This window comes from Struthio camelus, chromosome 5, assembly GCF_040807025.1.
Source record: "Struthio camelus isolate bStrCam1 chromosome 5, bStrCam1.hap1, whole genome shotgun sequence".
Taxonomy (NCBI): Eukaryota; Metazoa; Chordata; class Aves; order Struthioniformes; family Struthionidae; genus Struthio; species Struthio camelus.
Genome location: NC_090946.1, coordinates 49,452,645 through 49,477,797, shown reverse-complemented (window position 1 = coordinate 49,477,797; position 25,153 = coordinate 49,452,645). Strand labels below are relative to the sequence as shown.

The window sequence follows — 25,153 nt, the reverse complement described above, 5'->3', positions numbered from 1 at the left end:
CTTTCTGAATTTACATTGCACTGGTCAGGGGTCTCCATTATCAGTTTTCAGGTCTGAGAATTACAGCACAGTAAATCTTTCAACACCTGCAAACTCATTAAAGCTCAGAAGGTAAAAGGTTTGGGGCTCTTTGGTGTTCATTTAATTTGATTTTTGCAAGGCCATCCTCACCAGAGATGGTGAATTTCCTCAATTCATGTAGAACGAAGACGGTCAGAAGGGAAGGGATAGAAACAAGAAAAAGGGATTTCAAAAAGCCAGGAGGATTTTCCTCAAGAGAAGTGAGAGGCAGTTGACTGTTTAATAGGCATGTGCTGAATGCTTTCAAGCAGCACACAAGAAAGAAAGGCAAGGAGAAAAACCAAGATATCACAAACTTTGTAAAAGGAAACAGAGTTAACAAAGACACGTACAAAAGAAACTGGCTTGTATGTGGCCCTACTTTTTTGCTGTCTCCCTGTACTGCTCCTCTAAAGATACCCTACAGCTAAATGAAAAACCCTCCACTCTCACTCACTCGACTTCCAAATTAAAAACATTTTACAGGTTAGTAAATCTCCAGCTGAGGTGATGTAGCAAAGAACAGCTGTGAAGTAATTTTGATAATGATGAGAATAATAAGCACATGGCAAGGTTCAGGGCTTTGCTGTTGCAGCTTCAGTGCTCCTGAATAGATAAAAGTGATTAAATACTCCTGATTATCCCTGACCAATATGTAATGGATTTACAGCCCTTTCAATTAGTCAGTATTTGCTTAGGACTCATTATTTTGTCTTTGGTTAAGTAATCAGCCCAGAGACTCATGTTCTGTCTAATTCCTCTGAGCCAAGTGGGTACAGGGCACCTGACCTTTGAAATGGCCATAGCTGGGAGGCAAGAATAACCACTACTCCAGCAGAGACACTGGCTATTCCAGCTAATCCTGACCCCACAGGCCAGATCAATGCACCTTAGTTTGCTACTAATGTCCTTACATCAAAATGATGGTTTAGAAATGTGGATCTATTGCTCCCCCCTTTAGCTGTGCTCCTAGCAGAGCAGTTCGATAGTCCCCATCATAAATAAAATGGGTACCTTGTCCTCAAATCATGACACTGTAGCTAACATCAGCTACTGTGGAAATGTATAAAACTTTAGTAAAAGTTAAAAACACTGTTACCATTTTAAGCCTGATTAAGTGAGAAACAATTTTACAGTAAGAAGAAGAGGAAAATCAGCTGATAATTTTACCAGTTTCCATTATTCCCTACATGAAGTAAACTACAAAGTGTGTTACTAGTTTTTCTGTAGAACTGTATTGTGATGCCTAAGTGAAGCTGTAACAGTCAACAGAACACCAACACATAAAACCAATTGCAAACAGGAGGATAAAGATAGACTGTTAGTAAAAGCATTGCTTTTTCACATATTTAATCTCTCTCCCCCAAATGTGAACATGGCTAGCTTTTAAGATAATGGACTTGGAGAGAAACTAAAAGGCTCTTATTTTCTCTGTTGCACAATTGAAGAATGTGGGGAACCTGTAAGCCTTCTATATTTCTCACCAAAAGTAACATATGACAAGTTTGCAAGCTGCTTCTTTGACTTCTCTTGCATCCCACAGTATATGTCAGAATACACAGATTGGGGGGTCTCTCTTCCGCCGAATACATATGAGGTTTGTGTAAACAGAGGCCAACAATAAAGAATCCAGAAGGCAGAGCTTTATATATGCTAAAGCAAGAAAGCCTCTTCTTTATCTTTAGGAACATTTTGAATAGTTCAAAGCAAAAAATGGTTACTTTATCTGTAGGTGTTGTTCCGTGATAAGACCTTGTACTCTCTTTCTCTCTCTCTATCTATATATATAAGCGTTTTTTCAGATTTGTCATGATTCCAAGAGCCAAGACAAAAAAAATCTAGAAAAAAATGCAAGTGATAATTGAGCCTTAATAATCCTCCAGAAAATTATGGGGGCAATTGATTTCTAGTAACCATGAATAAACCTCATTAGGCACATGAATAGAAATCTATTTTGTTTTGGGGCACCACTTACTGTGAGATGCTGGAAAAGCCACGCTCTCATGATATTTGTTGCTACTTTGGGGAAAATGCCTCTTTTCTTCTGACGTTTTTTGTCCTTGTCTGGGTCATCATCATCCCCTGTACCAGGTGAGGCTACACTGTTGTCTAAACCATCTCCTATATTAAAGAGAAAAACAGGAGGAAGGGGACATACAATAAACAAAGTATAGCAGCCAAAAGGTAGCAATAATTTCCAAGATACTACTATAGTTTTATTTTGATTTGATAGAACATCAGGCACATACAGTTTCTCATTAAATACGAGTGCAGTTACAAATATGTAAAAATTAGAAGCCATGTCTCTCCAAATACTGATTTTGTGTCTCACACATGCATATATCATTAATTCAATTATAATTGTGTGCTTGACATCGTGCAATAGCTCTTTGTCAATTATGGGATTCAATGTGGGAAAACCTGCCACAAGAAAACCCATTCACTGTAACTGCAACCCTACAACCATTCTGAATACATACTGTAAGTAATCAAGTTAAATGTTCTGTAGTCTATATATTCCAGGCCCTCTGCATAGGTGGCAGTAACTGTGTCACTGTTCAGTGCACATAACACACTGTCAGATGAGCCCCTCCCCATAACTCGCCTCCCAACACACATACATACACACGCACAAACACGTACACCTACTGTGACCCTGTACATAGCATTTGCATGACATAAAAACTTCCGCATCTCTGCATCAGTGATTATCATTAAAAAAAAAAAAAGATGCACATCAAGGTAGAGCTCTCACTTAATCAGAACTTTCCATCAACATCTTTCTCTTCTGTGCTTTTCCCTAGCATTAATTGTGCATTAGCAAAAATCATTTACTTTTAACAGTCATAGTTATTTTTTCTTGCCCTCCAGCAAAAATGCCTTGAAAGCCTGCCTGGAGGGCATCTAAATTATGTATCTGAAAAACTCTTCTGGCAAGGCATTGCAGGACCCCTACTTTCTTAAAATTCATACGAGCACGTCTTCCTGTTTTTGGGAAGGCATCAATCAAGAGCAGCAATATATGCCATATTCCTACATTAATATTTGAACTAATAACTTTAAAAAAAGGAAAGAAACAAGATCCGACTTGTGGCATAATCAAATGCAAAATAAATGAAGAATACTGGGACAGCACTGAGACTTTATAGATTGCTGTGTTTTCCTTACACATCATTAGCCCGGAGCCACACGAAAGAGGAAAACAGAGAAGTGGAGAGTTTATGCTCCCTGCTGGTGTTTAAGAAGCCGAGGTCCTGGAAGGACATCTGGGAATTGTGCTGAGACGGTGGTTTTTGTAATTTAAGAATAGACATTCATTAGCAGTAAATGCCATAAATCCCATGCTAAGTAAAAACCTTGTCCAAGAAAGCCTAAAACAATAAACTCTGTGCTCAATGTAGCCTGAGCTAGACGCTCCATAGCTTCCTGAGGAATGCTATAGATCCACAAGCTAATTCCTATAGCCTTGTCTAGCTCTGCAGTGCTACTAAACGAAATACATTGCTGCTACGTACAGCCCATTTGCTTCAAAACTTGCATTTCAGTTCTATCTGCACCTCCTGTGCCAAATCACCCTTCTTGCACTGCCTCCTCACTGAAAAACCAACCCTCACAGACCAGAGAGACAGAAAAAGCCACAGCAAAGAGCTGGCAGATTAATTTTATTGACATTTCCATTTTCACTGCAATGTGATACCCTCCATCACATGGAAGAGATGACCCTCACTATTTACAGACTGACAGGCCACTTCATTACAACCACCCTGCCCCAAGGCAGAGCAGCTCCTTTCCATCTGCCCAAACACCGGAGCAAGACCCTTAAGTCCCTGCTCTCTCCTCCTCCTTTTAATTTTTTGTTTGTTTCTGTTAAAGATAGGAAATGGAGATTCAATTCACAGCAAACTAATCAAAGAGATTATGGTAGCCCTATATACTGTAACCAACTGCTCATTTTTGCGAGGTGCTGGTTATTTAGAAAGCACTCTTCTCTGTCACCCCCTCCCCCCCCACATACTCTACTCCATCCCTCTCGCACACACACACGCGCACGCACGCACACATGCACACACACACACACACACACACACACTTTCCACTATGCCAAGGAACTGCTGCAAGGCAAATTCTCACAAACACTAATGGCTTCTGACTGCTCCTTGGCAACCCCAGCATTTTAACCTGGGTGGATATGCTCTCCAAAATACAGACACTGGAGCTATCTCATCAGCTGTTCATGTGACACAGATGGAGAGTGGCTATTAGGAGCCAGGCAATGGGCCTTGGGGATCTGAGGTGCTGTACTGTAGCCTCAGGCAATTTTGAAAAGCAGTACCCGGAGATGGGGGGGAAAAATCTGTACTGAAAGTGCAAGTTTGAAGTCAGTCAGTCTGTTTGTCTATCTATTGGGTGGATAAAGATATCTTTGTCTCCTTATGTAAAACCTATGTTTGTATGCATAGAATGCACGTAGCTATAAAACTTCCTTTCTGCACCATCCTTTCTCGCTCTAGAAGCATTGACTCACTCTATACATGGAAAAATTCCTATTTCTTTTTATACACATGCTCTCCTGTTTGTGAGTATGCTTAAACTGGACTCACCTAAATGCTGCATTTAGACAGCAGTTCAGAGCTTCTGGAGAGGTTGTGAATATCCTTGTTTTAAAAAGCTAACAGCAGCCCAGGAGATGAAAGTTCAGCTAAAGCTTCTCTTGTCTTTCCACTTTAATCAGTGGTATAAATGGCAAGAGACAAGTGTTTCCTTAATCAGTTCCATAACCTCATGAAAGGAAATTCAAATAGCATACCTCCAGATTTCTTCAGAACTTGAATACACACCGTAAGTTTTGTTGTTCCCAGTGAACTACAGGCCCAATCCTGTTAAGCGGTATTGTCACATCTTTAATAGCACCACAACTGCTCACATTAGGGGTACTGTTTCTAGCAGAAAGAAGTCATAGAAGCTGCCCATAAATGACTTTTCCAAGATGGAATGATTTACTACTTAGCTATGGATGGCCTCATCCTAGCATGTTGTATCCAAATAAAACATGGGTTACTTTAAATGAAGAACAAAATCACCAAAGGTGAAATAAAATTAACAGACCTAAGAATTCATTCGACTTCAGATTGAATTAATTATATTAAGGCAAGGAAGGAAGGCAAGTTTAAATAATTTGGGGCCTAGTATGACCATCATTACTAGTAGTTCCATTTATGCAAACTGTTCACATGCTGATTTGGGTAGGATTTTGCTAAGAAGTGCAGAGTCAAGCCCTAACTTGTATGGAGATTGCAATTATTTGAGCATAGTTATCCCAAATTTATAGTGGGGAAATTAAGTCTAGTTTTTGGCCCACTGACTTCCTCTTTCTCACAGCAGCAAAAAAGTGTAGGCCGATTTTCTACTGCTTTGCACACTGTTCACTCATTTATTCTTGTGCAAAGAGTACAAGTGATTTCAAAACACTGTCATCGCTCTAGGAAAGTGGAGAAAAATTCTTAAGTGGCGCTCTCTTTGTAGAGGTGTCAATGACTGCACAGGGTCAAGCAATAGAGAATTAGGCATAGTACCCAACTTTTTAAAGATCATTTCAATACCATATAATAGTTTCAATAACCCCTATAAAAGCTGAAGAAAGTATACAAGAAACTTTGCAAAGTAACCCATATGGGATTCCTTGTAGACTTTCTCTTCAAGGGGAAGGGTTTGTGGAGAAGACTGAAGATGCAAGTCTTATTTTTCTGCTTATCTACGCAGCAGGAAGTTAGTCTTCCACACTAGCTCTGTGTGTAGACGCTCTTAGCATATGCTGAGGATTTCTTCCTGCAAGGTAGATTATTTTTGCCTTGAAAGCAAAGCAGATCACCTCTTATATAAAACATACTGAACAGGTAGTTAGGGCACGGTTTCCACTGCACTGTAATTTCAGTCTTAACATACTGCAAACTGATTTCCTTGGGTGGACAAACCTGCTGATCCCAGTGTGCATACAGCTAAAGGACTCTTCAGGAGAGTCCAGTCCTACAGGAAGGTCTGTCCAATTCTTATTGTTATCAATGACTTCTTCTTGGGAAGTCCTCCATACTATCTGTATTATCCCATCCCTCATTCTTAGTTGTCTTCCTTACAGAGCAAAGAACAGGCAGAAGATGAAGTTAGCACTGTTTAGAAGCTGCTCAAATAGTCTTTTCATCACTTGAGAACAAGATACATGACAGATTCCCAGTCTGAGCAAAATGGTAACTGAAAAGGAGATCCCAGTTATGCCAAAGCGCAAAAGCCTAGTAACAGCCCAGATTCAAACTCCAGAAATAGTTTCTATTACTATCATGACAAGTAGAGCAGAAAGAAAAGAGATTTCTGGAAAAATATATGTTGAGACTCAGACTCAGTGTTTTGAATTTCTTCATCACCAGAGTTCCCCTACAGCTTTATAGTTTGTCATGCTAAAGGAAAAGAGAAAGGAGTAGAGATATGTAATGGTGGGAAAAAAGGCTCTTCACCATTGTACTAAAAAATAATGTAACCAATTAAAAAAGCATGGGTTCTGAAAAGGAAAGCTCCAATGCACATGCTGATCTTAAGTAAACTGCTCTATGATCTTTTGGGTCCAGTATTTTGATGGAGTGGAATATGTAGTTCTGCATGCAAAGCACAGGACAATCTGTATGCACGCATGTACTCATAACCTCAATTATTTGTTTATGCTTATAATGTGCCCATCTGGAGACATAAGTAAACCATTATTAACAAGGAAGTTCAGCTGAGTAATAAGATCAACAACACCACCACTAGAAAAAAACCTTTAAAATCTTACCAATTACCATTGCCAAAAAGCTCGAAAAAAGAGAAGTGCTTGAGTATGTGTTTTGAAGGTGAGACAGCCTGTGCTGTAAGAAGGACTAATAGAGAGGGAAGGTCAGTTCCAGAATCAAAGACCTTTCAGGAGAACTCCTTATCTCCACTCCATCCTGTTAAAATCATCAAGCATTTAGCCTTACAACTTCAGCAGATCACAGCTCTTTGAACGAAGTGCTGATTGTTTTTTTTCCCTTCGTCTTAAGGATCAGAGTTCATGGAAGTTGACTTAGTCTCCTCACACCCCAGATGCAATACTTATCAACCCCATCTTACTGCCAAGAGAAACTGCATTAAGCTAGATTGTGGATGGCAAACCTGGGACTTGGAAATGCACAAGCCGTTCAAGTAGGCATCCTAACTTAGAGCTGCGCCATCATCAGCGGTGCCCGATCAGTAGGTGTACTGGTTACTGAACTGCTTGACTGCTAGAGGAAAGGAGGCATCAGAAGCTGTTTAGGCATGACATAGGCATGCCAGGCTGACCTGCATACTCAGGTATCGCTTGTCCTTAGGTGGGGGGGGGGGGCCTTGAGGTGAGCACTGTGATCAGCCCCCTGCAATCCCTCCCCTTTTCTATCTCTGAGAGACCCAATACCTGTCTCATGGTGATGTGTCCTATGAAGGTTTCTGCAAGCATCTGGGAGAGAGAGAAAGGTTGGACACCTGCACTAGAAGGAAGAGGAAGACTTCAGCTATACAGCACTATAATGTCTCTTACTAAAAAAGATTTTATCCTCTGCTCCTTCTGCTAGCAGCAGGAAGGAGATAAAGAGCTAACCTATTTTCTGCTGTTTTTTTGGAAAACCTTGGGCTTTCCATCAGTTCCTTTGGGCTGATAATGTAAGGATGATCATCTACAAATCTCACACAGTCTAGGCATTGACAATTTTTATGAAGTCAAACTGCAAGAGAAAGAAGAGAACTTAAGTTGTCTATCAGACCTTAACTAAAAAGCTATTCTACTCAATTTCACCATATTTTAGTAGTTCCTCAGTCAGTAGCAAGTCCCTATTACAGTCTGGCAATATACACTAAAGGCTGAAAGAGTTGTGTAGTATCTGGTATCTAAAGTATACTTACGAGAGGGAGAATAAAAACTGTTCATTCTCTGTTTCTGGGTAGGTACCTTTCTATGTTCCTTAATTTATCTTTTTTTGAAAAAGCATACACAAATATTTTATTATTGAAGTCAGGAATGGCATTCCAGCTATATTATTTTTATATCCTTCCATCCTGTAAAATTGTTGATTTGAAACTTTAGAAATTATTTGCATAACTGTAATGTTTCACATTGTCCTTTTTATTATCTTCCTGTCCCAAAATAAGAAAAAGGGCTGATTTTGTTGTGTGCCCGTTGTTGTCTGTTTTTAAAGCTCATGTTTATTTGTAAAGTGAACTGGGGGTTCTCAGAGATTAAATTCAAAAGCCAACTTTTTTTTAGCTTTTTTTAGAGAAAAAGCTAACAAATACTGCTTTACATTTTAAGCTTTTTTATATAGCCAATAGGGTTGTGGTTTATACATTATAATTCAGCATTTTTTCACATCAGGTGAAAATTGTTTCAATGAAGACAAGGGGAGAAGCAAAGAAACCTGCTAATTACTGATCTCTCTTACGTTCCTGCTGTGCTAAACTGTCCGGACATGTTGAAGTGAAATTTTTCTGCGATTTTCAAGTGACTAGTTCATGGCCCACTGCCGTGGAGTGCAGGAGAAGGGATGAAATGCTTTAGTTTACATGCAACATTTACTAACTGTGTGGGTTTTCCGACATTAAAGAGGGGACAGTGACCCATGCCACCTTTTTCACACTCAAAAGAGCACTGAAAAAACAGTCTTCATAGGCTTACCTCAGGCTTCTCTGGCCCTTAACACCCTTCCCCCAGGGTAGGAGCAGAAAGAGAAAAAAGAAGGGATTTTATGCTCCTTTCTCTTCAACTTTTCAGGCGATATAAGCAGCATTTAGCAAATTCAGCCTCCAAATGGCTCCAAATGCTCTGAGCTGCAGGGGCTCATCCTTTGTTAGCCTCCCTCTATTTACACAGGATTTAGGCAGGCTCTCCACTGAAGAGACCACATGTTTCTGACAGAAAGCACTTCCATTCACACTGCATCAGGCAACAGGATTGTAACCACTGCCGCTTCACGCTGACCTGAGATTAGGGATTTCAGCAACACTGAGATGGTAACAATCTGCTAACTAACGAAAATTATCCATGGAGAACTCTGCTGCTTACTCTAGTTAAAACTACCGTGGCCAGATAAATCAGGTTGCTTAAAAGAACAATTAAGAACTAGCCACTATCAAGCCTATGCATGTCCATCTACAAATGTCATACACATACACACACAACAATATCAGAAGAAAAAAGAATTGGAGTGCAGCTTGGATTGAAACAATTTCACCCACTGGCTGGAGACATAAAGTGTAAAAACAGACAGATGGACACATATGTAAATGTGGCTGCATTTGTTTCTCAGGAGCTGGCAAGTTAGTAATAACAGTATAGTTTAATAATTTATTTTGCATGGTATTTTCACACTGGTTAACTGGACAGCGGCAACATTCGTGCGGAACTTCAGGAACAAAATAATTCCTTCAATCTAATCACTACCGAGGCAAACAAGCCAAACTATAACTAAAAGACTTTTCTTGGCTCTACCTGCAAGCAGTCAGCCCTGGAACCTGTTCTCAATCTGGGGATTTTATTTATTTATTTATTTTTACTGAGTTTGGTCAGTCAGGATTTCTGCACCAAGATTTTTTCCAGATTTAGTACTTGTACCAGGGTTTTTCAAAATTCATAATACACACACGAGAAAACAAATGTTCCTGGTCAAACCTTGTGCTTTTTACTCAATAGCCTTTCACGAGGCAAATGAAAATTAGATGGGAACACAGGACCAGAAAGGACCACATAGATCCAATTTCTGAAGAGTTTTATTTTGTCATTTTAATTCGGTGAATTACTTTGCTTCTGCAGCAAAGGACAAAACAATTTACTTTTGTAGCAGTAACTCATACATGCATCTGATAAGCACATAAAAAGCGTATAGTATATTCTAAAGTTCTCCACAGTATATATCATAATAAAGCTCTTCTGGGCACCCTAATGATTCATTTTTAGTGATCTCTCAAATGCCCTTATCCACAGTTAACGCTCAGATTTTATTAAGGAAGAAAGCAGGAACAAATGTCCACTTAAGTCCCAGCTCTCAAATTCAACTCTGCTTGCACTGCAGTACCTAAAGCTAAAGCTTTTTTAATGTTCTATTCACCTCCCCTGTGTGGCATTTCTGCTAACACAGAGTTCACAATCTTTCAGCCCCAAACACAGAAGGCTGCTATCTTCAAGTCATCCAAGGAATGTGCCAGATACTATCATCTCCCTGCAATACAAAGAACCAGAAAGAGGCAGAGACCGAAAGAAGACCGTACTGATCAGGTTACTAAAGTCCAGAAAGTCTTTCCCAGAATGCTCAATGTTAATCTTTGAAGCAGCAAATGTTATAATTAAGATCCTTGTAGTTGGAGGAAATGCTAGCTTGAGAAGTCAAAGGTACAGCATTTGAAGTTGTACTTTTTTGCACGTTTATCCTAATCTCACACCCTCATGCTGGCATAACTGCCATCAAACACTTTGTTCTATTCAAGCAAAATTATCATTAATGTCAGTGGCAGTTTTGCCTGAGTAAGGAGTGTAAGACCAGATCCTTGTCTTGTTCAAACAGAATTGCAAGCACTGCACAACTCCAGAAGAGACATACTCATTAAAACTTCTGGTTTATGCTGATTTATGATGCTCTTCTGTTCAAAAGTGAAATTCACTTTGTACCTCGCTGGGAAAGTGTTCGATGCACTTGTTTCTACGTGGTTTTAACTTGGTCTTTTCCCCCCTCTCAGCACAAGATGTGAAGTTTATGCGTAGTTTTTGGCACATAGGCTGGAGGAAAGCATTATTAAATTAGGTTTAAGTATTTTGTCTGCTTCAGTAATTTCTTTCAACTGTAAGTGTAAATAGCTGTTATTCTGTTTAAATTTTTCATCGTATTAAACGTTGTCACACAAAATGCCCTTGTACTGCAGACTAAATGGAGCTCCTTTCAAAGCTGTTTTTTTACATATTTTTAGAAAAATATTTTTACCATTCTCATAGTAATTCTGTTAAGAATATCAGCTGCACACTCAGAATCAACAAGTCATTAAAGAAATCGGGTGACCAAAAAACACTCTTTTTTTTACCTAAAACACGTCATCTTTAAGAGTCTGTTTTCTTCTTTAGTTCTCCATCTCCATCTCTATTCCTATTCACATTATCACTATTGCAGTAACTGGGATATTGTTTTTAGTTTCCTCAATCGGCTTTACAGAAGTTGGTATACGTTAAAAAGCTATATTTGATTTTAAGTTTAATTTCTTATTTCTTATCTTGTTATTTGTTACCCTGTATACTTTGGTCATTAGAATAACGTAAGAGAATGTGAGCAAAACAGCTAAGCTCAATTAAAATTCTTCCTGTACCTGAAGTTAGCTAATTAAGTTCAATATTATCTCATCAATATTTAACTTTTAACATTTTGTAATTGCTGTTCATATAAAGGGGTAACGGAATGTAGAGAACTTAACAAGTAGATGACGTTTAACAACCTGTGCTGTTCTTCTTCATTAAATCATTAATGTAGTTTATTTAGGAATAAAATGGCAGTTTTTTTGAAAAGGAAAATAACTTTCAGAGCATCTGAATTTTTCTTACAACTGTTATTAAGTTAAAAACTCTGAGGCATTTTAATGTCTTACTATTTCCCTTAAATAACATGCAGTTCGACACAATTGCTTGTTTAGCAAACATCTCTTAAACTGGCGTCTGCTAAAACAGCAAAAGTCAGTATACTGTTCCTATTACAAACCTCTCCTTTCAGAGTTTGTCAGCTGCAAAAAATGTGCCAGCTGAAATATTGTATAAGAGTACACATTCATAGCAATTTTTAATCATTTCCAAAAAAACGTTAGGACTAGAAATGTAACATTTCCTGAAATATGCTAGCTTAAATGCTTCAGTTATTAAAAAGGACATTTGTCAGGCCACAAGTCCAGAATGCAAGTTAGTCTATCTGAGGATTTATAACAAAAAAGGGAGGATGGCTGAATACTTTAAAAAAAAAAAAATGCTTAAATAGAAAAGTGCTAAAATGAACCATAAAGCTTTTCCAAGTGATAAAATATATACAAATGTGTATTTTACATAAAACACAAATAAGAGTACCATCTTGATATGCATTCACAAGTACCTGAGCAGCATCAAAAAGATGCTTGCTGAGAATGCATAGTTTAAAAAAAAAATACAAAACAACTCCAAACTTGGCAAATCTTACATACCATAAGAGCTCCAACACCTATGCACAGTAGGGTGGATTAACCCGCTGGGTGCTGCGGACATATATATGCACCTCCTCCTAAAGTGTTCATTTGGCTGGCAGTCTGGAAAATGCCAGAATGTGAAGGGTTACGTTGGAACACTGACATTCTGCTTTTGTAGGTTTAAGTTAAACCTCGTACTTTAAATAAATTGTGTTAGGTATTTGGAAACATAACTAATACTGTTTACAAGTAGTATGCTATCTGCTACTAACGACAAAGGACTTGATCCAGTGCCCACTGACGTCTACGAATACTATTTCAGCTGACAAACATGTGCTTTGGATCTGCCCGTATTTACTTGCCATGAACAGTTTTCAGGGTCCTTCTCTTCCAAAAAGCCTGATGGTAAAGTGTAAGCTATATACAGCTCATCTGCAGTATGTGTTGGATGCTTAAAAATGGCTACTGCTGTGGCCTAAAACGTTTCGTCTTTTAAGTTCAGCAGACAGCTACAGATTATAAGAGCAAGCATTTAAGAGTCTCAGCTGGGATGAAAGATATATCTAAGGATATTTACATGCTTCAAAATGACAGAGAAGCAAGTTACAGACACAAGAATTCTGGTCAGAAAACTTCATCTGACTGACGAAAAGAGATCTTTATGATGTTTGGTAAGGCTTACAACTGACTTGCTTTCACCCATCTTAGAGTTTTACTGCATTGCTTTGGGAAGATGTGGTAAAGACCAAGGGAAAAAGAAGAGAAGACCATGGCCTTCTCTTTCCACACCCCAACTATCCCATAGACTGCTTTGGACCTGCTTTAAGTGATCAAATGAACTGAGAGAGCAACATGCAATTTTGTACAAACATGGGAAAAATTTGTCGACAAAATATTTCCATGAAAGGGATTTAGAAAATGAGGAAGTATAACAAACAGCAAAACCACATGGTACTGACTTGTTACACCATCTCCTTAAAAACTCACAGCACAAAACAAACACACACAAGCCCCTACTCAGATCTGATGACTAGCTTTTCTGTTCAGAAGCCTGCAACTTCATTTCAAGTCCTTCACTGCAGCAGAAAGTGTTGCAAAAGACAAATACGCAGTGCCTGCAAAGTCTTCCTAGGCTCATGCCACTGAGTTTTTCCTAGTGAAGACCCTAACAGGCAGGGGTCCAGAGCACTCCTGTCAGCCCACTCCTCCCTCCAGAAGAGAGAGTGTTGGCTCTGTGTAGGGACTCCAAACGAAAGGCTTGGTAAGTTAAGAGACTTCTTTTTCTTTGGTTGCAAATGGGTAAAACTGAATTTCCTCCCTGGACAGGTGGTTCACCTAACCCATTACAGAACTGGCATATAGGCCATAAGATCAAATCTAAGCCCCACCAGTCAAGTAGCAGTCTAGGTTAAATACGCTGATGCAGCATATTTCCAGCTCTTGATCACACTAGGCAGGGGAGTCATTCTTCTCAGTGATAAAGTCCCTGAATGCACTCTTGAGGAGATAAAAAATTAAGAACCAGCTGAGTTTGCATCATTTGAGTGAGGTATTCACTGCTGACCCAGAACAACAGAATTGCCTTGTTCTGACACCAGCAAGGAATCACCGTAGAAGTGGTCATCTGATTCTTTACTGTTCACAAGAGCAGTTTCTCAGTTGGTTAGTGGCATCAGGCTGGAAACTACAGTTTTAACACATTGTATATTAGGAGAACCCCTCCCTTCTCCTCTTAAAAACCCTTCATAGTCATTACAAAATGATGCCAACAAGAAGATTTGATAGTCAAAAAAAGCAAATCAGATTTCATCAGTTAAGATATACCTCAAAGACATTAACCATCTTTTGCAATTTTACAGTTAAGATATTTTAACTTGCATTTTATTAACTCACCTTCTCAAACTCATCAGTGATTTATGCAGCAGCTAAGAACCAAGATACTAATAGTGTTGGAGCGTTATCTAGTACAAGATATTTCCTTTTCTGTATTGACTCAAAAAGTGACCTTCAGCAGACTTTTAGGGATAAGGATTTTCAAAAGTGCTCAGATGAGTAGGGAACACAAGCTGCCACTGAAAACTGCTTTAAGAGTAATACATAATATTCCCTTTGATTGTAACTGATGGTGGCTCTTAGGTAAGTGAATATTGTATATTATTACTTAAAAAATTAAATATGCCAATGCACACCAGAGCTTATGTAAGCATTTTATTTTTTTCAAATTTGAGTATGGTTACTGTTTCTAATTGTTCGTCTTCATCTCCAAATGCATACCTTAAAGAGTAAAAATGCCACAGAACATGCTTCCTTCACATCCTTAAGTATACTTGGTTAGAATGCAGTTTCTTGGAAATAAGGACTTGTGATCAAAATAGATGTGCAAGGACACCTAACTTCTTTTCCCTTTCAGATAAATAATAACATTTCCATTTACATTCTTAGGAGCAAATGCAAGTCTTGGTGCTACAAGTTCAGTAAGGAGGTCACACAGGTTTTTGTATTTGTGGTTGATCAAAATTCTGAAGTTTTGACAACATTTTTGTCTAGTTTTTATTCATATCTGATTTCTGTGGCATAAATGGGAATGTGTCCTGAAAGAGACCAAGATTTGGCATTTTCTGTCCTGTTTTTACTCCCAATGAACTCATTAAAACACTCTTTGGACCTTGTCCTTCACCTGTCGTATACTCTGTGTTTCCTTCTATCAGTGTGGATATAATACACTAAATGGATGCCTTCAATTGGTACCATTTTAGTCAAACGGTTTACCATGTACAACCCTATGGCCTTTTGAGGGATCAGGACCCGTGTTTACAGCCAATCTCTCTGCAATGAGGACACTTACATAAGCATTAATCCTACATGATTTGATATATAACTTCTCTGTAGCTCTCAGAGTGGGGGAAGAATTCTGGCATGGAGCACAGATCTGGGGTCTTTTTTCTGAAGTAAAAAGTATCAGCATTCAGAATTTATTTACCAAGCACTAATAAGGCTTCTTTTTTAACCCCATTTATTGCATTTCTTACAAAACTGATTCATCTGGACAATGAAAAGGAAGAAGAAGTTAAATCAAGGAGATAGACAGGCCAACCTTTTCTCCTCAACCACTGCTGCTTTCTGATACCCATGATTGCTTCTCCCTGATGTGATAAGGTTCAGTAAATAATGCAGGCTTGGGCCCTAGCCCTTGATGGTTCACAGGCTGTAACTCCTTACCAGCACCACCCCATCCATTACTGTGGAATTAGTTGACAATACTACTAGTTGTATCAAAAAAATAAAGTAATTGGTCCCTGAGGAGAGCTAGGTGCTTTGGAAGTCTTTTTTAAAAAAAAAAAATTATCTCTCATAGTGATTTGTCAGCCTTCCTATACTCTATCCAGCACATAGGGACTTCTAAATTACATACTATAATTGACATCAAATATCTGTCCCATCAGTGAATATCTTTATTAGCATCAAAATCACTCACAACTAGTGTTCCTCAATGTTATTAAACAGAACTTGTTCTAGGTGTTGCCTTACTAATTAGTCAGGATGAGCCCGAGGAAGAAAATCTGGGTCATGTTAAATTAATTGGAATGAGCATGAAAATTAGCAGAGCAAACTGCATCAATTTTCTATAGAGAGCTTTTCTTCATGTTGAGAATAAAAATGGATATTATGAGGCATTAACCAAACTGCCTTCTGTGACTGCCAAGAGGTGTGTTACAGTAGCCCAAAAATATCATGCTCACAGATTTTCAGAAGTTAATGAGACATTTCCAGGAATGGTAAATACATGGTATTAAAATGGGTGTGCCTCTTATGGGAAAATGCCAAGTCATTTCATGTTTATTCAGGCATAACAAGCTCCTCAAAATGAGCATAATTTAAGAGGTGAATAGTGCAAGGAGGGCTAACATTCAACTCATTTTCCTTAAGAAAGGAAAGATTAAATTGAACAAAAAATGAATTAAGAGGTTTACAAATCAACAAGTCAACCATCAGATTGCAGCCTCTGCTCAGTATATTCTCATCAGCCCCTGCCATGAAGTTTTCAAAAAATGTCCCGAAGGCAGGGAACAAAGCGAGCAGAACTGATTACAGCCACACTCACCGCCTTGCTGTCTAAACTCTGTTTGGCTTCCTAATGAGCTCACTAAAAACCTAATTCATCTCCCATAACCCTTCTCAGCCCTCCTTGAAATTCACCATTATGGAAATTACAGATGAAACATTTACAGGCTGTGTTCAAATTACTGCTTCTTCAACAGGCAGGTCCCTGACCCTCACAATGAACACAATAGAGGTATGTCCGGCATGAAACCACTCAAGCCGCAGCCTATAGAATAAAGAGGCTCAGGAAGGTTAAGACTTTTTCTCATGGTGACAATGATTTCCGCATTAATGCTTTCAGTTCCATGAATATGGGAATTTTGTGGGTTTGACAGTATATCAAATACAAATTGTAATTCAGAAGGGGAGAAATGAGTTGTACTGATGACAAATAGCTGAAATAGGCTAATGTGAATTCCCAGCCTGTTCATGAGGAAACTCCCTCAGTTCCTCATTACATGAAGTCAAAATGATCCTCATGGCACCTAGCCTGTAACTGGAAGATTACTGAATTGATGGATCCTTAGTTTAAAATGCAGCTGTTTTATTCTGCTTTAGTAATTAATTCTTTTTCCAATACCATATTGATTAAGCGTAGACCCTGATAAAGTTCAAACTGAGAAGAATCTCTAGTGGCTTCCTTAGCCGCTCAAGAGACTCAATGAAAACTTCCTACAATTCCACCTGCCTCCTCAGAGTGCTGATCCAATGAACAGAACAGATTTTTTCTCATAAATTACTTAGGCCATGTGGAGCTGTATTAGCTGATCGTTGCTTTTGTCTCTCTACTTGCTGACTTGCTTTTCACTTTTGCTGTCCTTTGTGCTGTCACACACAAAGTCGGAGTGCAGCTGCCATTCTGAACCCAAACCAAGGTAAAGAACAATTCGTACAAACTACTTTTTTTTTTTCATTTTATACAGCTGCAAGTCCCTGAGCATTGCTGCACTCAATAAGGCCTCCAGGGATCCAACTAGCAGAGAAATCAGTGCTGAAGCGTGCAGTCATTCTGTGGGACTAAAGGGGTTGGGGGGGGGGGGGAAATAACCTGTTTTCTTCTAGACTGCTCCACTTTTGGGGGTAGAATCTTTGCTGCTTTGTTTTTAGCATCCAAAGACTCTTATATTATCCAGTTTTTATTTAAAGAAAAAAGAAAAAAGAAAAAGAAAAACAACCCCTTCCCCTTCCCACACACTCTATGCTACCGACACTTGAGACAAGAAACCACCACCTCATCTACAACAAATGGGACATGGGAGCTTGTTGACTAGCAGACAGCCAGTGGCTGTTCATGAAAGACCGCTTTACATACAGCAGCATATTACAAGGAGAAGTAGCACTGACATGTTGCTTTTCAAAGAGTCACCTGTATTGGGGAGCAGGGCTTGTGAGTAAAAATGAGCATGATAACAAAAGTTTCTCAGATTACAGACAGTACAATGGATTTTCTTTTCTAGGAAGATCAGAAGTACTGGCAATGTTTTCAGAGAAATGTATTTTTTTAATTATTTCTTCCCCAACCCTACCTCAGGCCTCCCTCTTCTGCCACTTTGCAGCCCCCCACAAAAGAAAAATCCTACCCAACTGTGTCTGCATGCTGCCATTCACAAGCCTTAGGACAAACAGGTTCAAGCTATGTGCTGGCTGCCAGAACGCTGGTAACAAGTGACCTACAGAAATAATCTGAGGAAAGGGCGGGCACATCAGATATCAGCAATACTTGTTCGGGTTATGTATCAGTTAATGAGACTATTTAAAGGTTAAGGGCCTGATTCTGATCTTATACCATGTGAGGCCACTGACTTAACCTCTGCTTTCACAAGAAGGTGAAGCAAGCTAGCTTTTCATATTTCTCCATGAGAGTCTAAGCTTTGGCTCATCTGATTTGTATTTGAGGAGACACGTAACTAGATGAGCATGAGGATGGCGGTGGGCCGTCTCTGTGCGTGGTGGGCCAGGACAGATAACTGCATTCCCCACCTTTAGAGCATTCTTCCTTAGGGCAAAAGGTCACCCTTCACAGATGTCTCCAGCAGACACTCAGTTGTCAAAAGGTTGCATCATGTGATGCATGCAGTCACTGCTAACAATGCACTGCTCTCACTGAGATACATAAACACATTGCACTCCTAAATAATTTCCTTGTTAAGAACAACTTGTTTTTTCCTTAGAGTTTTGTTCAATTACCAAAAAAAAAAAAAAAATTTGCAAGGAACACCGGGAAAAATCAGTTCAAAAATCCCTCCCTAATTCACTGCTTATGTATTCTATTTTCCTTTTTTGTCACATTACTCAGCACAAGAAGATGCTTCTGTTTTATTTCAGATAAAAGAGAAATAAAAGCACCATATCCCAAATTGTGTAACAGTAAAGCATATAGTTTGGAGACAAAAAGCACACATTCGGTGAAAATAGAAAATAGCAAGCAATTTGTCAGAGAAATTACACAGCCAGAAAAATATAATGAAAAAGACTTTCTTCAGTTTTAATACATCCTATGCTAATTTCTTCCATTTAATAGTATCAACGAAATATGCACACCAGGTGGACAAGTGCAAAACAGAAAATTGTGTGTCTTCATGCATCTATTACAAATTCAGGTTCGTCTTGTGTGGGAAGTTCATTTCTGCAGGAACCCTTCAAAAATAACAGGCCCTAGTTACTACGGTGGCTCAGCTTTTTAATTTCTGCTGCCTCCAGATGAATAATATAACACAGATTTCTTCTTTGTTGAGGACAGTTACTATAAAGCAGCTTGCAGCTATCACACACAATACAAAACAAGTAATTTCTTTATAGAATGGATTCAAACAAGCTTATCAGGACTGTTATCTATTTATAAATTATATATTTAACAGTAAAGTAAGACAGACATGGCTGGAATGTTACACATGGGAAAACACGATTAGAGATATTCCAAATTACTCAACCTAATCCTAAGCAATAGAATCTTAAGGGCACTGGGAATTTCTAGAAGAGTTAAGAATTATACCTTGTAAAAAGCTCAATTAAATACCCTTAGAAACCAAGCTGTGATTCTTTCAGATCTGTCTGCAATAGATAGTCCTTCCAAATGTAGAATGTCTGCATTTCCAAGCATCCTTTTTCCTCTCATTCCTTTAGTCACTGAACCTACCGAAAGCACACCTTTAAAAAGGGTCGTCTTCAATGATTTCCTGTCTCATATTTCATACCCCTGGCCATCTTGAATTAATAGGAGTCAATGAAGATACCCATTCTTAAAAACAGCTGAAGTTTCATTGGATTAATCTATGCACTTTAAAGACCTAAGTTTTAGGAGCTTTCCTCAGGGTAGGTATTTCAATGTTCTAAAAAAACAGGGTTAGGGACTGTTTAGTTAAGTGCATGTCCTGCGCTGACTTGTTAGTTCCAGCAGGTTTTTTGGTGCCAGGTTTGCCCATTAGTACCTTCAACCTTGAAACATATGCTTATTTGTTTTAACAGGTGTTTTGAGAATAGCTCAGGACAGAAGAAAAGCACTGTTAATTTACCCATTTACTGTCTGTTCTTAATTCTAAACCCCCCTGCCTTATCACCTCTGAGAAACATGACAAAAGCTTTAATGAAGTTATTTAACATTTAAGAAGTGTAGTTGAAAAGGAATACAAAATAATATTTCTCTTATTTGACCAATCTGATGATTTGTCCAGTCATTTCTGTTATCTCTAACACAGTAGTCAGAGGTCTGGGTTTAGCTGTGTGTCCCATCTACATACAAAAAAACAGCCTTTTATTGTGCAAGTAATGTTAACTGCAGAAGAAAAAAGTAATACTGAAGCAAAAAAACTTCAGCTAATGAAGCATAATGAGGGCTTTCATTCAGTCTGTTCTTCTGAACACCATTCACTAGTATTTGCATTACAGAATATATAGGGAGAGGAAATGAAAATAATCCAAAAACAAAATAGGCTTACCCACATCTATCATTCTAAAGAGTCAAAATAATAGTGTGCCCTTAAAAACGCACCACAGTGAAACGCAACAATAAGATTACATACACACACTACTGGCACATTTGTGGGTCAGTTGAGATCGTGCATCACAATTTTCACAAAATCCACATGCACAAATACACACTTCTTGCAGGTGTTATCTCAGACTTGGTCTGCTGAGAAGTGAAGTGAATCCCTGCAGCGACATTTGAAGGTTTAAAAGCTCAGTTTTTTGTTTCTAAATGCCTATGAAAACATTGCCTATGCTCAGAGGCCTTTTAAAACAAAACCAAAGCTTTTAAAGCTTCAAAAGCGGCCATGGGAATTTGCTCATCAGGAGGGAATCCTAAATGAAGGCCAAGATTCTGCGGATTCCCCTGGACATGACAAAAGCCATAGCCTGTCTGCAGATCCACTGTTTCTTATAACAGATGTGGGCTGATTCAAGCAAAACCTAAAAAATCTTTGTGCATGCCCTAGATTTTACAAATTTTTTTTTTTAAAGGCTTAATCATCTTCTGTTATGTCCTACTGTCCTCTACCATACTACCAAAAAAAAAAAACCTAAAAAACAAAACCACCACCTTCATGAATTAGTACATTAACATTGTTAGTTACTTAACTAATGTAACTAACAGAAAGACCTCCAAAGTCATCAACTAAAAGAAAAAGAAAAAAGAAAAAAAGAAAAAAAGGAAACAGAAGCTAGGCTTAGAACTTCAGTTGTTAAGAACCTCAAGTACACATAAGACAGGAAGGAAAGCAAATGACAGTTACTTTTTAATATATAAGAGCAATGATTTACAGAAGGAAATATTCTAATGCTATGTGAAAGGAATAAGGTTTTTTTCAAAAAGCTTCGTATTTTTGAAGTGTTAATGTTTTTTTACCTATAGCAGTCTAAAAAGAAGGTATTAGGTAAGAAGTTTCTAGTAGATTGTTTAAAAATTGTTATAAAAAGGCAGCAAGAAAGTAAAGTTTGAGTAGCACAAGGCTGTAGAATCAGTTATTTAAAACATAAAAGCTTGGTGTAAATGAACAGTCTTTCTTCTGAGAGTGTAGGATATAGGTTTTACTCAGCTTCACGGTGAAACATGCAAATATAAATCTACCATTCCACCTGAATTTAACTTTAACATTGCTGCCTGCTCTGTAACAAACACTCTCCCTTTTCTTTTGGATGCAATAATCTCGTTGCATTCGTACAAGTTACCTGAAATGACACAGACAGCTCAAGAACAGCTAATGAACAAGCGAAAGGTATAAGAAAGGAGAGGGTTGTATGTTTTTTGTCTTTAAAAGCAATATCCTTCTCAAACTATCTAAAAGCCAATGAATGATGGTCTAACAGACAGCTGTTTGCCAGAAGAATGGAACAGAGAAAGCCAATACCTAGATTCTCCACTGGACACACACGGGTGTATCCGGCTCATTACAGCCCGAGTTCAAACTAAGACTCTTGCATCCAAGAGTACTACAGTGGCAAGCAAAATTTAAAAGGCTATGTCCAAATGAATCATTCTAGGGTTTGTCTCAGCTGGAGGGTGCTCTTCGCATAGCTTACAAATTATGCGCTAGACAAGTTCTCAGTCTCTTAAGAACAACTGAACCTTACAAGGAAATTCTCTAAGAAAGCATGTAAAATGTTTATATGTGAATAAACAAGGAAAAAAAAAATACATCTCCACATGCCTAGTAAGAACATAAGCAGCTCCTCTGAGCTCATGTAAGGTAGTCACAAAAATAATATGAAAAACAAACTCAGATCTGTATTCTCTAATTATCTCTGTATAATTTGTCTTCAGATAAGATATTTTGCTACACAGGCACACAAAGATTGAGTCAGTTCTGCTTTCAAATATACAGGCTGCACTCCCATCAACTCCCACTGAAGTCAGAATTTGACCTATTGTATACTTTACATTCACATCAATGAAGTTGGTAAGAATGCAGAAAATTGCTTTAGAAAGATGTAAAATTCTTTACTAGTTCCAAAATAAAAGAACAGCTTATTTCTTTTAAACAAAGCAGATTGATAGCCATTTGGAAGAGCTTAAAGGAGGGTTAATTGGCATACAGTAAACCTGAATTCTGACAGTATGGACTTCTAGCTAAAATGACATTCTCTTTGGTGGTCCTAGGACTGTAGGATTAATTTACAAGAAAGCAGAGAAGGGCTTGAAACCAAACCCTGAATGTTACTGATGAATTACCAGATTAGAAAGTCCTGACTCTATGAAACATATTCCTGCCCAAATTCATATTCAGAAGACAAAACAAAACAGAGCAAATCTGTAGTTGAGGCTGAGTTATATATTAATAGAAAGAATGAAAGATCTAAAATATTAATAAAGCCCCTCTTTCATAAAAGCTTGCTAATAGATGGAACTTTATGCCAAACTATTCTCAAAGCTGGGAATATGAACTGCTAATAAGATCCAACTCAGGAAAATAATTAGAATAACCAATTCACAGCCAAACAAAAGTGTTTCATCTATTATTACAGATATACACTACAGAAGATTTTCAGAAAAAATGAATAAGGTAGGATGCATTTCATTCTCCTGGGGGGTGAGAAAGGAGAAAAAAGACAGAAAGAACAGAAAATAACAGCTGTATAGACAGTGGTTAGCTACCAGCTATGTCTAATGGAAGTCATTAAAGTAAGTCTGTGAACTTCAGGAGGGCTCAGAAATGATCCCTTCAATGCACTGAAAGCAAATGACAAAATAATTAAAACCTAAGAAAGAGTCAACACCAAAATATCTTTGTTATGTCTTTTCCACTGGAAGCTCCAAGTATTATTTCTCTTGAACTGGTACTGCAGTCATCTTTGTCTTTTAAAATCCTCGCACGGGGGAGGGACAGAAAACCCAAAGGTGATAAGTCAGCTGAGACACTGGATGGATCGGTCTGTTCCTGCTTCCGTGAAACAAATTAAATATATTTACATGTATTAAGTATGTATTTGGTAGGTTCTAGATCAAAAGTTAATATGTAATACTTAACTTATGGACTTGAATAATTTACAAAGTAGATACAACATTGTTGAAGGAAAATAAGAATATTTAAAAAAAAACACTGATTAAATCTAATGTTCAAAATATTCTCATCTGGAAAAAATATGTGCAAGTTTACACACATATCAAAAAAAAGTGAACCAGGAAGTCACTCCTGCTTAAATAAACTGTCACATGATAGTATGATGTTTTGTGAAGAAAAAGTATCTGAACACACTAAGTGAAACTTAAGTGTATGGACTCAGAAGCACATGAAATCTAATTAAAGAGCTAATAAGTTAAAACAATCAAACACCTTTCTTTTTAAGGAAAATATTTGTAGTTTAGAACCAGAATGAAAACATCATTTGAAAATATAATCAGGAGTTCCTTCTCAAATATTGCTAAAAGGAAAATTCCTAGTTGTCATATGTATTACATAGTTGAAATGCTCACAGAGAACATAGTTCCAGGAATGATTTTTAGCTGGATTATTCGCATTTGTATGGACTATCTGCTTCCCTCTAAGCGCTCTTTCATCATTCAGGCACAAATTCTACAAAGGCTGAGGTGCCTAGTATTAACCTTGCTGTGAGCCCCTTTATTTCAGTAAGGGGATTCATGATACACAAAGTTAAACAATATATAAGCAAGACTGAGGTCCTACTGTGGTTGTTGTAGGCACTTCTGAAAATGGAAAGCATACGCCGATGTATGCATTAGTATACTTTCATTCTTTCCCATGTCTTGACTAAAAATATTTGCCATCTCCAAAATGCAAATTACTGCATTAAAATCTTTAACTAGTGGCAAATAGTTCAGACTTCAGTTTAACACTGAGAAATAAAAATAAAAGGTAGTAATAAAGAAATAATAAAAAGGTGGTAGCCTTTTGATCATAGAGAAGGCAAGCGGTTTTAATGATTTTCTCAAGGCAGTGGACTCAATAAAAGTTACACTCATTAAGTTATACATGATTTGTGAAGTAAGCGTTTTTCATTCAAAACAGATTTCTTTACAGCCTGATAGGACAGAAATATGAAAAGCAGTTTTATTTTGTCCTTACCTAGAAAAGGTTAGCCTCCCCTTTCACTTGATTTTTGAGATGGCCTGATTTAAAATGTTTAAAAGGCCAAAAGTGTGTGCATGGGTGGGAGGTGGGTGTGCGGCACCATATCAGTTTTAAATATGGAAATTCTTCACCCAGCTGAATGGGAGTCCATGAACAAAATAATGGCATGAAGTTAAAATTATTATTGTATCAATAAAGCACTCAAGAGCACTGCTTAAATACCAAGACCTCGATATGTTAGATGCTGTACAAATACAACAAAGGGACAATCCTTGTCCCAAAGACTTTAAAAAAAAAAAAAAACCACACACAAAACACTGACAGAAGCCAGATGTAACTCCGTTGATTTCAGATGTATTACCAAAAAATTGCCTTATCATTGAGAAGGGCTCACTGAAGTCAACCAAATTCTTTCTGTTGATTTAACAGGCTTTGGATCAGTCCCTAAATAAGAACAGGTTTTGACTCAGCTGAAGGATTTCACTGAAACCCTATGCTTGTTCAGGCACCCAGTAGGAGCTAGGAGAACACTTCAGTCCTACTGAGAAGGAGGCTATGTTCATCTTGAATTATCTCCTTTAACACATGCATGGGGTAAGGAGTCCCACTAACTAGAGAGCAGTCAGTAAGTGGTAAATGTGAAGTGGGAGGAATTGAAAGGGAAGCCCCAAGCTGAACAATTCCAATTCACACTATTTCAGTGATGTTCCATACGCTTTAGGCAGAAGTGTAAAATTGGGCAGGGA

The 25,153-nt window shown here is 38.1% G+C and overlaps 1 protein-coding gene across 7 annotated transcripts in view; it reads right to left on the bottom strand.

The window, feature by feature from the left end:
- MEIS2 (Meis homeobox 2) overlaps positions 1-25,153 on the bottom strand; it is a 173,009-nt gene that overhangs the window by 118,558 nt on the left and 29,298 nt on the right. For all 7 annotated transcript variants that reach the window (XR_011141546.1, XM_068946316.1, XM_068946318.1 and 4 more), the window contains exon 8: positions 2,036-2,181. Coding sequence is in view for 6 of the 7 variants with exons in the window: in XM_068946316.1 (XP_068802417.1) it covers positions 2,036-2,181 (146 nt within the window). In the remaining variant the exon portion in view is untranslated. The remainder of the gene's footprint in view (positions 1-2,035; positions 2,182-25,153) is intronic.